The sequence below is a fragment of the Peromyscus eremicus genome, chromosome 18 (genome assembly GCF_949786415.1).
Source record: "Peromyscus eremicus chromosome 18, PerEre_H2_v1, whole genome shotgun sequence".
NCBI classification, from domain to species: Eukaryota; Metazoa; Chordata; class Mammalia; order Rodentia; family Cricetidae; genus Peromyscus; species Peromyscus eremicus.
The window spans coordinates 38,007,693-38,020,325 of NC_081434.1; the positions used below are offsets into that span (position 1 = coordinate 38,007,693).

Here is a 12,633-nt window from a genome sequence, read left to right on the forward strand (position 1 = left end):
GTCCTCATTTTTTTTTCAAACTAAGGAAGAAAGGGTGCCATGGAGATGGCCCAGCAGGTAAAACGCCTATGTGCAAGCATGAGAGTCTGCATTTGGATGCCCAGCACCAATGTACAAGCTAGGCGAGGTGGCACACACCTGTAATCCCAGCCTGGGGAGAAGTGAACAGGTGGATTCCAGGGGCTCGCTGATCAATCACTCTAGCACAAACAGCTCCAGTTTCGGTGAGAGACCCTGTCAACAAAAACTAAGGTGAAATATGGTAGAGGAAGACTCCCGACACTGACCACTAGCCTCTGCATGCATACATAATAGCAAACACATCTGCATACACACACACACACCATACATTAAAATACATACATACATACATACATACATACATAAGGGGTGATATTAAACTACTAAATGGCTATTCATTTAGAACTTTCCATATCCTTTTTGTATATTATTTAAAACACTAGAAGTATGCAGAAAAGCCTCTTGATTTGGCAGGAATTTTGTGCCATCTATGTGACAGTGAGTTTGTTTTTGAAAACTGAAGAACCTTATTGCTATCCTTCAGCACAGCTTTATTGTTATTAAGTAGCTTAGAATTATAGGGACCCTTATTCACACTGTCATCTGGTAGAGTTCACGGGTCACCAGGATATAGACAGACAAAGATGACCACGACTCTAGAATTCCAACCATTTGCATTTCAGGTAGAGAAGGTATGGCACTTTCCCAAAAAAAAGAGAACATTTCTTCCTGAAATGACCATTTCCCTAGGCCCATGGGTGACTCTCACTGGCAATGTTTGTAAAGAAAATTAAGTAGCCATCTACACAGAATTTTCGAACTAACTCTGTTTTTCACAGCATCATTTGACAGGGGAGTGAGTTGAGGCCCAGAAGAGTTAAATGCCCTACACTCAGGTGGACAGTCGGCTCCTAAGCCATGAAAGCTGCTGAGCCAGGACTCGCTTCTGGGGTTTCTGTTTTCCTATTCTCCGTTGAACATCTCTCCTCATCTTCTCCCTCACCCCCTGGTCCTCCTCTCTAGATGGTGTCAACAAACCAAGTTCATTTCTCACCTGACCTCGGTCCTTTCAGTGCGTGCCTCCCCCAGCCTCACCCCACTCGCGTGTGTCCCAGAGGCGAGGCTCCACGTCCCAACTGCTCCTTCTGATTCTGCTGTGTTCTCTTGTTCTGTTTTTAGCACCTCGTGTTTTGTATAAAGCACCTCATTTCCTATCTGATACCGGACCTCCCGAAAGATCTAAGGGACCGAATGAGGAGAGAGAAGTACCTGATCCAGGAGATGATGTATGAGGCTGAGCTGGAGCGCCTCCAGAAAGAACGGAAAGAGAGGAAGAAGAATGGAAAAGCACACCACAACGAGTGGCCATGACCAGGTAGGTGACCAGTGTGCCCTGGGGGAAGCCACACTCAGGTCAGGTGAGGATCGGCTGCTTGGAACAACCCAGAAACAAAATGTAGAGTTTTCACTAACAAGGGTCAAAATAGATGCTCCCCAAACCAGCTTATTTCTGTAACCATTCCACTTGATCCTTCCTCCCACGTGGGCAGGCTAGCTTCTCCTTCCCTGCCAGGTTCTGGACTGGAGTCAGGGTTTTATAAGTTTTGCCAGGTACAATAAACCTTCCTCTCCCTTCTGCTCCAGCCGGGCTATTTTCATTCAATCCTCAGAGTTAATGTGTCCCTTCTTTCTGGTCGAAGTCAGCATCTCCACTGTCCCATCATGGACTTCTCTCCATCAACCACTCACATTTTCCAGATGTCTTTTTGTGCCACACCATGCCTTCTAAGAAGGTTTCCCAGACCTCTCAGCCCATTGAGACTTAACTCCTAAACTCCTCTGGTCATGACCATGGTTATTGGCGCTAACTGCTAAGAGATACACCAATTTGTATTATTAATTTGTGTTCCTCAAAAGCTGTCATCAGGCTATCTCAGCACAGTAGTGAGTTCATTGTGGTATTAATTCTTCCAGTTAGCTAGGGGTAGGCACGTGGCACCTAAGAAGTATACATTCGATAATAAAAGTGGAATAGGCTGAAGCTGTATACATTGTATGGAAACTCAACAAAATCCCTACACATCCTATCAAAAAGTTCTGAAACTTTCTATAAGTCAGTGACTAGCTACATAACCTTAGACAACCTGACTTCCCTGAGCCTGTGTTTCCTCTGTAATAAATTGTCTAGAGGAGCCTCTGTTCTCATATTCCATGAGACTAATATTATGGGGGGGATCTTTGTTTTTTGTGTTCTTCAATGTTTTCTTCTTTATTTGAGAAAAAACTTTGAATTTTTTTTTTTAAAATTCTGCCCTCAAAAGAAAACTGAGATCCAGAGGAAAGGAATTCCCTGTTGGCTAAATTGTAACAGATATCTGCAGAGATGCATATCGTTAATGGCAAAGTTGTACCACCCTTGCTGCATGTTGACAGTCCCATGGGTTATTATGGCTTTGATAAAAGGCTGAACTTGGCAGAAATAAGATAGACCTAAATCCCACAGGAGTAAACACCTGAACGCCCGCCCTGTATTCAGGTGCAGGGTTGACTCAGGCTTCATGTAAAAATGAAATAATTCTGCCACTTCTTTTGTTGTTGTTGTTTTTGGTGGGTTTTTTTTTTGTTTTTTGTTTTTTTTTTGAGACAGGGTTTCTCTGTGTAGCTTTGAGCCTTTCCTGGAACTCGCTTTGGAGACCAGGCTGGCCTTGAACTCACAGAGATCCGCCTGCCTCTGCCTCCCGAGTGCTGGGATTAAAGGCGTGCACCACCACCGCCCAGCCTGTTCTGCCACTTCTAATATCTACTCTTTGGCTGTGACTGTGGTAAAATTACTGAACTTGTGGAAGTCTACCTATTGAACTGAGTTAATATGCAGCTCAAATAAGGCAGTACATGGGTGGCATTTCCCAAGCACTAACACACCGTAGAGTCTCCAGTGTGTGTGTTACTTTTAAGCACCATGGTGTAGCCTGCTGGATTTCATGTCTGTCTTTTACTTTCTGTGTGTGGTGTGGCAGATGGACTTTTACTTTCTGTGTGTGTGAAAGTAAAGAAGGGGAAGCAAATGGAACCTTAAGGAATAAGATGTTCTGCTTTTAGCTTTTTGGGATGTTGACATATGTTCTTCCCTCGTAACCCCTGGTTCATTCTGATCACCTCCCTGAGACTTCTTTGGAGAAGAAAGGCTGAGTGTATCCAGGGGCTTTGGATGGGGTGGGAAGGAGACATCTCCATAGAGAATTGCTCCTGGTAGCTCCAGTGGCCATAGGCCAAGGCACAGGTCATTGTCCTTAGAGGCCAGGCTGGGCTGCAAGGCAGGTGACCCATCCTGGGGAATTCCTTCTGCCTTCACCACATGCTGCTTTCTGCCGACTTCTCCTTTTTATTTGAAAGCATGGTTTTTGTCTGTCTTTATTCCCGCAAGAGTCAGCAGGATCCCTGTTACTTCAGATTGCCATAAAGCAGACATAATGTTTATCTTTCCCTTGCTCCATTTGGGGTTCCAAGTTCCTGGGATGCCTTTGACACACAGTGAGTCCTCAAGCTATTGTGCACCATGACGTAGAGATGGCCTAAGTGTGTAAAATCCTGATGCCTTTTCTCTTTCCAGGTGACCGTTGATTTCCAGGCAAAAGACCTGAATTTTGTTTACGTCTCCGAGCAGTGCAGAAGCACATTCAAGTGAATGACTAGCGATGCACCCGCAGTGCATGCTGCAAGACCCCGCCATGCAGCCGCAGACAGGGCGGCAGTCAGGGGAGGACAGAGGTGGAGTCCCGCTGTCGTGAAACTATGCTGCAGTCCGGCACACAATTGCTATCTATCCATAGACCATTCTTGACCAAGCAAGCATGCACGTTATGGGCAGTTAACATTCTCAAGTTTTTAAAAACCAAGGGGGAACTTGTATACTGGGCCTGTTTTCCAGCCTGTTTGCTACCTTTTTTGCATTCTACCCTATGTGAATTTTACAGACACTGGGCTAAAAAAAAAAAAAAAAGGATATTTGGACACCTGGACACATTCCTAGAATGTCATCATGTCCTAATTCTACGTCACCAAATGACACAGACAAGACCCTGTTTACAACTTTTTCTTTCTTTTTTTTTTTAAGTTCAGATCTTTCTGAGGAGATGATTCTATATGACATATCTATAGCTATATGTATGGCCATAGATGTATTTCTGTGTGTACATATGTATAGTCATGTATTCCTACATATGTACATACAAATGCAGAGGTATATAAAGTACATAGGAATTCCTTACTTGTAAATAGCCAAAAATACTGACATGAATGATGAATTTTCACATTTAAACAGTCACCAACATGAAGCCATGTTTAATGCTTGTATAATGTGATACAATAAAATTTAAAATAAATTTATGCACATGGACTATTTTTCAGCTGGCTCTTCTGAACTTCTGTTGTATTTTCTCCTTCTGGAATAAAAGGGATCGCACAGTGCAGTTTTTAATGCAAGCTTTCTTACTCCTACATGCTACTTGCAAATTACTCCAGTTGTGTTTTTCTTCCTTGCCCGTCTTTCCCACCTTGCTTCCATACTGTCTTCTTGGGGTACAGAGCAAATTGCTTAAAAATCAATATGAAGAGTTTGAAAATGCCACTGGCGCAGTGTAGGGGAAACAGAAAATTTAATCATCAATACTGAGAATGCTTCTATGTCCCTGCCTGCTAAACTATTGCACTAATTCTGAAGAAGAGCCATCTGTCTGGGGAGCTGACCAGACAGGGGGAGAAAGATATTTTAATTACTCTTCTTCCAGAGATGCAGAATCTTTTAAATTTGTTTACACCGTGCATATTTGCGGTGTGTAACATTTTTTATAATCATATTATTAGCATGTAATGATCACAATAGTCAAATCTTTGTGCTCACATTGTACTAGTCCATACTTCCATAATAAAAATACTTAAGACTGGATACTTTATAAAGAAGAGAGATTTAGCTGGGATCTCCCACTCACCCAAGCTCTCTTTCCCTCGACCCTCGCCCTTCACTACCCCCACTCATGTCCAGGCTGTTCATGTAGATCTCATTCCATTTCTCTGTCATTGGGCGATCCCTGTGTCTTTCTTGGGGTCCTGTTTTCCAGGTAGCCTGCCTGGTGATGTGAGTAGCAGTCCAGTCATCCTTGTTCCACATCTAGTATCCTGTTACGAGTGAGTACATACCATGTTTGTCTTTCTGAGTCTGGGATACCTCACTCAGGATGATTTTTTCTAGATCCATCCATTTGTCTGCAAACCTCATGATGTCATTGTTTTTCTCTGCTGAGTAGTATTCCATTGTGTATATGTACCACATTTTGTTTATCCATTCTTCAGTTGAAGGGCATCTAGGTTGTTTCCATGTTCTGGCTATTACAAACAATACTGAAGGAATAGGAGACCATGGTAAATGAAGACCACATGAGAATAGGAAGAAACAAAGTGCTAGAGAGGCCCACAGAAATCCACAAAGATACCCCCACAACAGACTGCTGGCAATGGTCGAGAGACAGTCCGAACTGACCTACTCTGGTGATGGGATGGCCAAACACCCTAATTGTCGTGCTAGAAACCTCATCCAACTACTGAGGGATCTGGATGCAGAGATCATGACTAGGCCCCAGGTGGATCTCTGGGAGTCCAATTAGCGAGAATGAGGAGGGTTTATATGAGCGAGAATTGTTGAGACCAAGGTCGGATTAAGCACAGAGACAAATAGCCAAACAAACGGAAACACATGAAATATGATCCAATGGCTGAGGGGTCACCAACTGGATCAGGCCCTCTGAATGGGTGAGACAGTTGATAGGCCTGATCTGTTTGGGAGGCATCCAGGCAGTGGCACCGGGTCCTGTGCTCATTGCATGAGTCGGCTGTTTGAAACCTGGGGCCTATGCAGGATCGCTTGGCTCAGCCTGGGAGGAGGGGACTGGACCTACCTGGACTGAGTCCACCAGGTTGATCTCAGTCTGTGGGGAAGGCTTTGCCCTGGAGGAGATTGGAATGGGGGGCGGGCTGGGGGGAAGGTGAGGGGGGCGGGAGGGGGGAGAACAAGGGAATCTGTGGCTGATATGTAGAACTGAATTGTATTGCAAAATAAAAATTTAAAATAAAATAAAATAAAATAAAATAAATAAAAAATAAAAGAAGAGAGATTTATTTAGATCACAGTTTTTAAAGGTTGAAATCTCAAGCTTGGGTGGCCCCAAGTGTTTGGCCACTGGTGAGGAAGCCACCATTTGCAACAGAATGATAGAACAGCAAAAAGCGAAGCAGCAGGGTTGGGGATTTAGCTCAGTGGTAGAGCGCTTGCCTAGCAAGCACAAGGCCCTGGGTTCGGTCCTCAGCTCAAAAAAAAAAAAAAAAAAGCGAAGCAGCTATGGAGAAGGACAGATAGCCTGGCAAGACAGGATGCCATAGAAATTCGGGGGTTGGGCTCACTTATTTTCAGTAGCACAAGTCCCTAGTGTCCCACAAGAATTACATTAAGCTTTACCATTGACAGACATAATATTCTGCATTAGTGTTGGCTGTTCATACCAACGCAGGCAGCTTTCTCTGCCTCTCTCTCGGAGACTTCTTGTAAGCCACACCCCTGGAGGCCTCCACCCCTAGACTACTCTGGCTGCCAGGCCTGACCACTTGAGGGGAGGAACTCCAATAGCTAAGTCTTGTCCCTAATGAGCTCGACAGCTGGGCCCCATGCCCCAGACTTCTCTAAAGGCTGTAACTATTCCCAGCTCAAGATGGGAGAGGCCAGGCCCCGCCCCATGGGGGAAAAAAAAGCCCGAGATCAGGCCACAAAACCCCACCAATCCCTAGCTTGCCCCAAGATTAGGCCACATAATCCTGCCAATCTCAGGCTTCCCTTGAAAACTCCACCCCCAAGAAACCCTATATAAACCTGCCTTCTGCTCAGTTTTCTGCTGCCTCCCACCCAAGCAGACAGAGGCAGCCACCCTCTTGTGTTTTTCCCAAAAAAATCTCTTGTGTAAGGTTTGTTGTGCAGTGTAACTTGTGGTGTTAGTTCCTGACTACCAGGATGCATTCACCTTCAGAGCTGTAACGCTTGTATGGGGAAGCCTTCCCCCTCAGGAGCAGAGCTGTAACACTTGTATGGAGAAGCCTCTCCCTGCAGAACTGTAACGCTTGCATGGGGAAGCCGTCCCCCTCAGGAGCAGAGCTGTAACACTTACAACTAGTTGCCAGGCATCCAGGCAACAGAACCAACACACTAAGGAACAGACTTTCAGCAGGTGAACATTTGGAGAAACTGCAGCCACCGCCTTCCACAGTTGCTTCTGAGTATGTGTTCATGTGTGTGTGTCAACTGGACATGCCAGCTGGGAGAGGTGAGAGTGCCCCATGATCACATCCATCAAACGGTGTGTTGCCTTGGATCCTGATTCTCCTAGGCTCAGATAGAATAGTTGGTCATGGAGATTTTGGGCGGGCTAGATCTTCAACTGTTTTTTAAACTGTTTAGAACTCACTCTGGACAGATGTGCCAGGTAGTGAACTACTAACCCTTGTGGATCCTAAATGAAGGGAATCGCTCTATGATTCCCTCAAAGACAAGAAGCTAAAAGATTTCCTTTTCTATTATTGGGTAAAACATCTGAAGAAAATTTCATGTCAGACTTGGGGACAGACATTTCCAAAGACATCCTCAAGAGATGAAATACAAAGAGGTGCTCCAAACATATAGCATGCACAGACTCAGCCTGGCAGCTGATGGCCACTGTGCCAAAGCTCCACCCACACACCATGGCCCAGTCAGTCCTGGATCTTGATACATTTTTATCTCCTCTCTGACTCCCCAGTGCAGGGAAGGAATAGTGAGTTCCTCCTTTTCATTGCAGGGCCTTGACATTCAGATATAGGTATAGGACCAATCAAGGTACTAGTCTAGAAAAATAAGCACACATTTATTAAACAAAATTTTCTACCTGTGATAAACTTGAGGCAAGGGCAACTGTGGCTAGCAGACTTTTCTGCATGTGTGATTCTGCTCCTCTATTCCAAATGCCTTCAGCAGCCATGTTACTGGTATGTATCAAGTAAACCATTCCTTTCCACTTATCTTGGGGACCACAGTGATTAGTATCATGTCCATAGGGTAAAAAGGGCCAGGGAAAAAGCACACTGACCCTGACTTGACCCCAAGCCCAAGACCAGGGCCAAGAAACAGAATCCCACCAATCCCTGAGCTTGCCCCAAAGTCTGACCACAGAATCCCACCAATCCCTAAGCTTGCCCCAAGATCAGACCACAAAAGTCCCACCAATCCCAGGCCACCCTGGAAATCTCCCCACTCCCAAGAAACCCTATATAAAGCCTGCCTTCTGCTCAGTTCTCTGCTGCTTCTCACGCAAGCAGAGGCAGCCACCCTCTTGGGCTTTTCCCTCCCAAGGAGCTCTTGTGTGAGATTTGTTATGCAGTATGATTTTGTGGTATTCCTTGGCTCCTGACTGTCAGGATGCATTTCCATCCAAGCTGTAATTCTTCCCCCACTGAAGCAGAGCTGTAACACTTCTGTGGGAATAATCTTTCCCTTCAGAGCTGTAACACTTACAGTGCCTATCGCTTGCACTTATCCATTGTCCCTATTTTGGGTGCGAGGAACATGTGAATATCTTTAAATGTTTTAGGTATGTGGGTAAGAACAGGAAGCAGGTTACAGAAGTGCATTTCTGACAGAGTTTGGATAAAATAAAATGATGGCTGCTCATATTGATGCAGGACACTATGGGATTTCAGTACATATAAAAACGTGCTAATCAAATCAGGGTAAAAACCATCACTTTGCTGTTATTCTGTGTTAACAGGCTTCAAGCTCATCTCCTCATATTCCATAAATTATCAGTTTCTTATTATAAACTATCATATTGTAATTCACAAATATGCACAATGTTCATCAAGATTTTTAGTGTTTAAAGATAATGAAACAATAACTTTTAAACTTTGATTATTATATACTGTATATGTGTATCTAATCATCACACTGTACCTCAAATCTTTATATAGTAAAAATAATAATTTGGAAAATTTTTTTAGTTATTGGATGAAAATATGCAAAAACGTAATATTACCAGAAAAGTATTAGGTATTAGCTTGTGTTTCTGATGAGCTTTCCCTTCAGTCATGATTTTGGAAACAAGGCATAAGAAAATATGCAATCATCTGAGAGCTTGCTAATTCAGTCTTATGGGTCTTTGAAGGACTGCAGTATTAGAAGCATCCTGCTTTGGATCAGCAAGATTTCTCGGCAGGTAAAGGCATGCGCTGCCAAGCTGATGACCTGAGTTTGATTCCCAGGATGCACACGGTAGAAGAGAAGGATCAAGTCCTGAAAGGTATCTTCTGACTTCCACACATGGATGTGGCAGACTTGTGTTTGCACACACACCAAATAAGTAAACAAATAAATAAATAAATTCAATAGAAAAAGAAATGTCATTTCTTTTTTCCTTTTCATTAAGCATAGTTCTTTTCTCATACAACATACTCTGAATAAAGTTTCCTTCTACTCCTTCCAGTTCTTCTACCTCCTCTCTCACCCAGATCACTCCTTTTCTGTCTCTCATTAGAAAAGAACAGGCTTCTAAGAGATAACCCCAAAACATAACAAAATAAAATAGAGTAAGATAAAATGAAAACCACCAGATCAAAATTAGACAAGCCGAGCCAACAAAAAAAATAAATAAATAAAAGGGCCCTAAAAAAGGCATAAGAATCAGAGACCCACTCATTTATACACTCAGGAGTTCCATGAAAGTACTAAACTGAAAGCTATTGTATATATGCCTAGGACCTGGTGCAGACCCATGCAGGCCCTGTGCATGCTGCTTCAGTTTCTATGAGTTCATATGAGATTTGCTCAGTTTTTTTAGTAGAGGGCCTGTTTTCATGGTGCTCTTCACTCCCTCTGTCTTCCCCCATTCCTTCTACCTCCCCTTCTGTGGGTTTCCTTGAGCTCTGAGGGGAGGGAGTTGAAGGAAACATCTTGTTTAGAGCTGTGTGTTCCAAGGGGTGTGTGTGTGTGTGTGTGTGTGTGTGTGTGTGTGTGTGTGTGTGTGTAATGTCTTGCTGTGGGTCTCTGCATTTGTTCTCATCTGCAGTAGGAGGCTGAATAAGGTACTGATCTATGAGTATAGCAGAATATCATTATGAGTCATTTTATTCTTACTTTTTTTTAAGGACCAGTAGTATTTGGTTTTACCCTAGGTCTCTGCGCTGTCTAGACTCTGGTTCTTGGTCACCCAAGCTGTGTCAGGTATCAATTCCATCTCATGGAGTTAGCCTTAAGTCAAGTCAGACATCGGTTGGTTACTCCCACAAGCTTTGTGCTACCATTGCCCTCTCATACTTTGCAGGCAGGACAGGCTACAAATCAAAGGTTTTGTGATTGAGTTGGTATACACTACTTTTGACAGCCTGCAGAGTATCTATCTGTTTCATAGACACTAGAACATGGGATGAAGATTCTATATAGACACCGGCTTGACCTCTCCTTGTTTAGTGAGTTGTGTAGGTGTTATCTCCAGCAATGGGACCATGCTGTCCCTTTGTGGAGAGCAACCTATTGTCTGGCAGCCTAGGTTGTTTGGGGATTTCCGTAGGACCCTTTTGGCCAACAATTCAAATGAATGAAGCTCAGTTCCAGCACAGGACCCTTCGCTTGGTGACAAGAGATGACCAGAAGGGGTTCCATCCCTCTCATTCTTTGGAGACCTCATTAGGATCGCTTCCATAGGAAGTCTGCACTGGGGTAGGTTCCCATGCCGCCCTTCAAATGCTCTTCAGTTCTGGATGTCTCTCCCCCCACCCATTCCCTCCCTCAGTCTCATCTCCCCTCCCCCTTCCCACCTGGTTCTTCTGCATCAACCCTCCCCCACTCCACTCCTCCTCTGCCAGCTCCAGTCCACCCATAAAATCTATTCTATTTTCCCTTCCCAGGGATATCCATGCATCCCATTAGTCTTTGCTTCTATGCCTAACTTCTCTGGGTCTATGGATTGTGGCTTGGTTATCATTTATTTATTTGCTAATATACAGATATAAATGAATACATGCCATATTTCTCTTTCTGGATTTGGATTACTTCACTCAGGATGTTTTTTTAGTTCCATCTATTTGCCTACAAATTTCATGATGTCATTTTTAAAAAAGAACTGAGAAATACTCCATTGTATAAATGTACCACATTTTCTTTATCCATTCTTCTGTTGAGGAACATCTAGGTTGTTTACAATTTCTGGCTATTATGAATAGAGCAACAGTGAACATGACTGAGCAAGTGTTCCTGTGGTAGAATGAAGCATCCTTTAGGTATATGCCCAACAGTGGTATGGCTGAGACTTGAGGTAAATCAATCCCCATCTTTCTGAGGAAACACCATATTGATTTCCATAATGGTTATACAAGTTTGCACTCCCACCAGCAATGGAGGAGTGTTCCCCTTATTCCACCTCCTCTCCAGTACGATCTGTCACTACTTGTGTTTTTGATCTTAGCCAATCTGAGAGATGTAAAATGAAATCTCAGAGACATTTTGATTTGCATTTCCCTGATGGCTAGAATGTTGAACATATCTTTAAGTGTTTCTCTGCCATTTGAGATTACTCTGCTGAGAATTCTCTGCTTAGATATGTATTCCATTTTTTTTTTTTTTTGGTTTTTCGAGACAGGGTTTCTCTGTGTAGCTTTGCACCTTTCCTGGAACTCGCTTTGTAGACCAGGCTGGCCTTGAACTCACAGAGATCCGCCTGCCTCTGCCTCCCAAGTGCTGGGATTAAAGGCGTGCGCCACCACCGCCCGGTTCAAGATATGTATTCCATTTTTAATTGGATTATTTGTGGTTTTAATGTCTAGTTTCTTGAGTTCTTTATATATTTTGGACATTAGCCCTCTATCAAATGTTTAGTTGGTAATAGCAAAAGACATGTCCTATTTTAACATTATACTCATCATTAAAATCTCAATTGTTTAGGTCATTCAGGAACAGAGTGATTTCAAGCATAAAGTTTTTCAAATCACTATCAAAGGGGTTAAGTCTTTGAAACTGCAGAAATTTTTGTTGACTAAAAGTGGAAACCTTCATATTTGTGTGTGCGTGTGTGTGTGTGTGTGTGTGTGCGCGCGCGCGCGTGCATGCACTCATTAAACACTTTCTAAGCTTCTTGTTTGTTTGTTTGTTGCTTCTTGAGACAGGGTCTCATGTAGCCTAAGATAGTCTTGAACTCACTGTGTAGCTGAGGATGGCCTTGAACTCTGGATTCTCCCATCTCTGCCTGCTGAGTGCTGGGATTATACCATATCTTGTTTCTAGATGTCCCATTAATCTCATGGTGTGTAAGGGGGGTGTTATTAGAAGTTCTTGGTGGGATTCAATGAACAGCTCTTCTCAGCATGCAAAAACATAATCTTCAGCCAGGCATAATGGTGCATGCCTTTAACCCAGCACTGAGAGACAGACGAAGAAAGATTTCTAAGTTCAAGACTAATCTGGTCTACAGAGTGAGTTCCAGGTCAGTCAGGGCTACACAGAGAAACCCTGTCTCAAAAGAACAAAACAAACTACATAGCATCAGGAGTTTA

At 43.5% G+C, this 12,633-nt stretch overlaps 1 protein-coding gene across 1 annotated transcript in view; it reads left to right on the plus strand.

Moving 5' to 3' along the window:
• Ano4 (anoctamin 4) overlaps positions 1–1,392 on the plus strand; it is a 235,532-nt gene extending 234,140 nt beyond the window's left edge. The window contains exon 27 of the mRNA XM_059245810.1: positions 1,201–1,392. Coding sequence (XP_059101793.1) covers positions 1,201–1,392 — 192 coding nt within the window. The remainder of the gene's footprint in view (positions 1–1,200) is intronic.
• Positions 1,393–12,633: the final 11,241 nt, after the last annotated feature.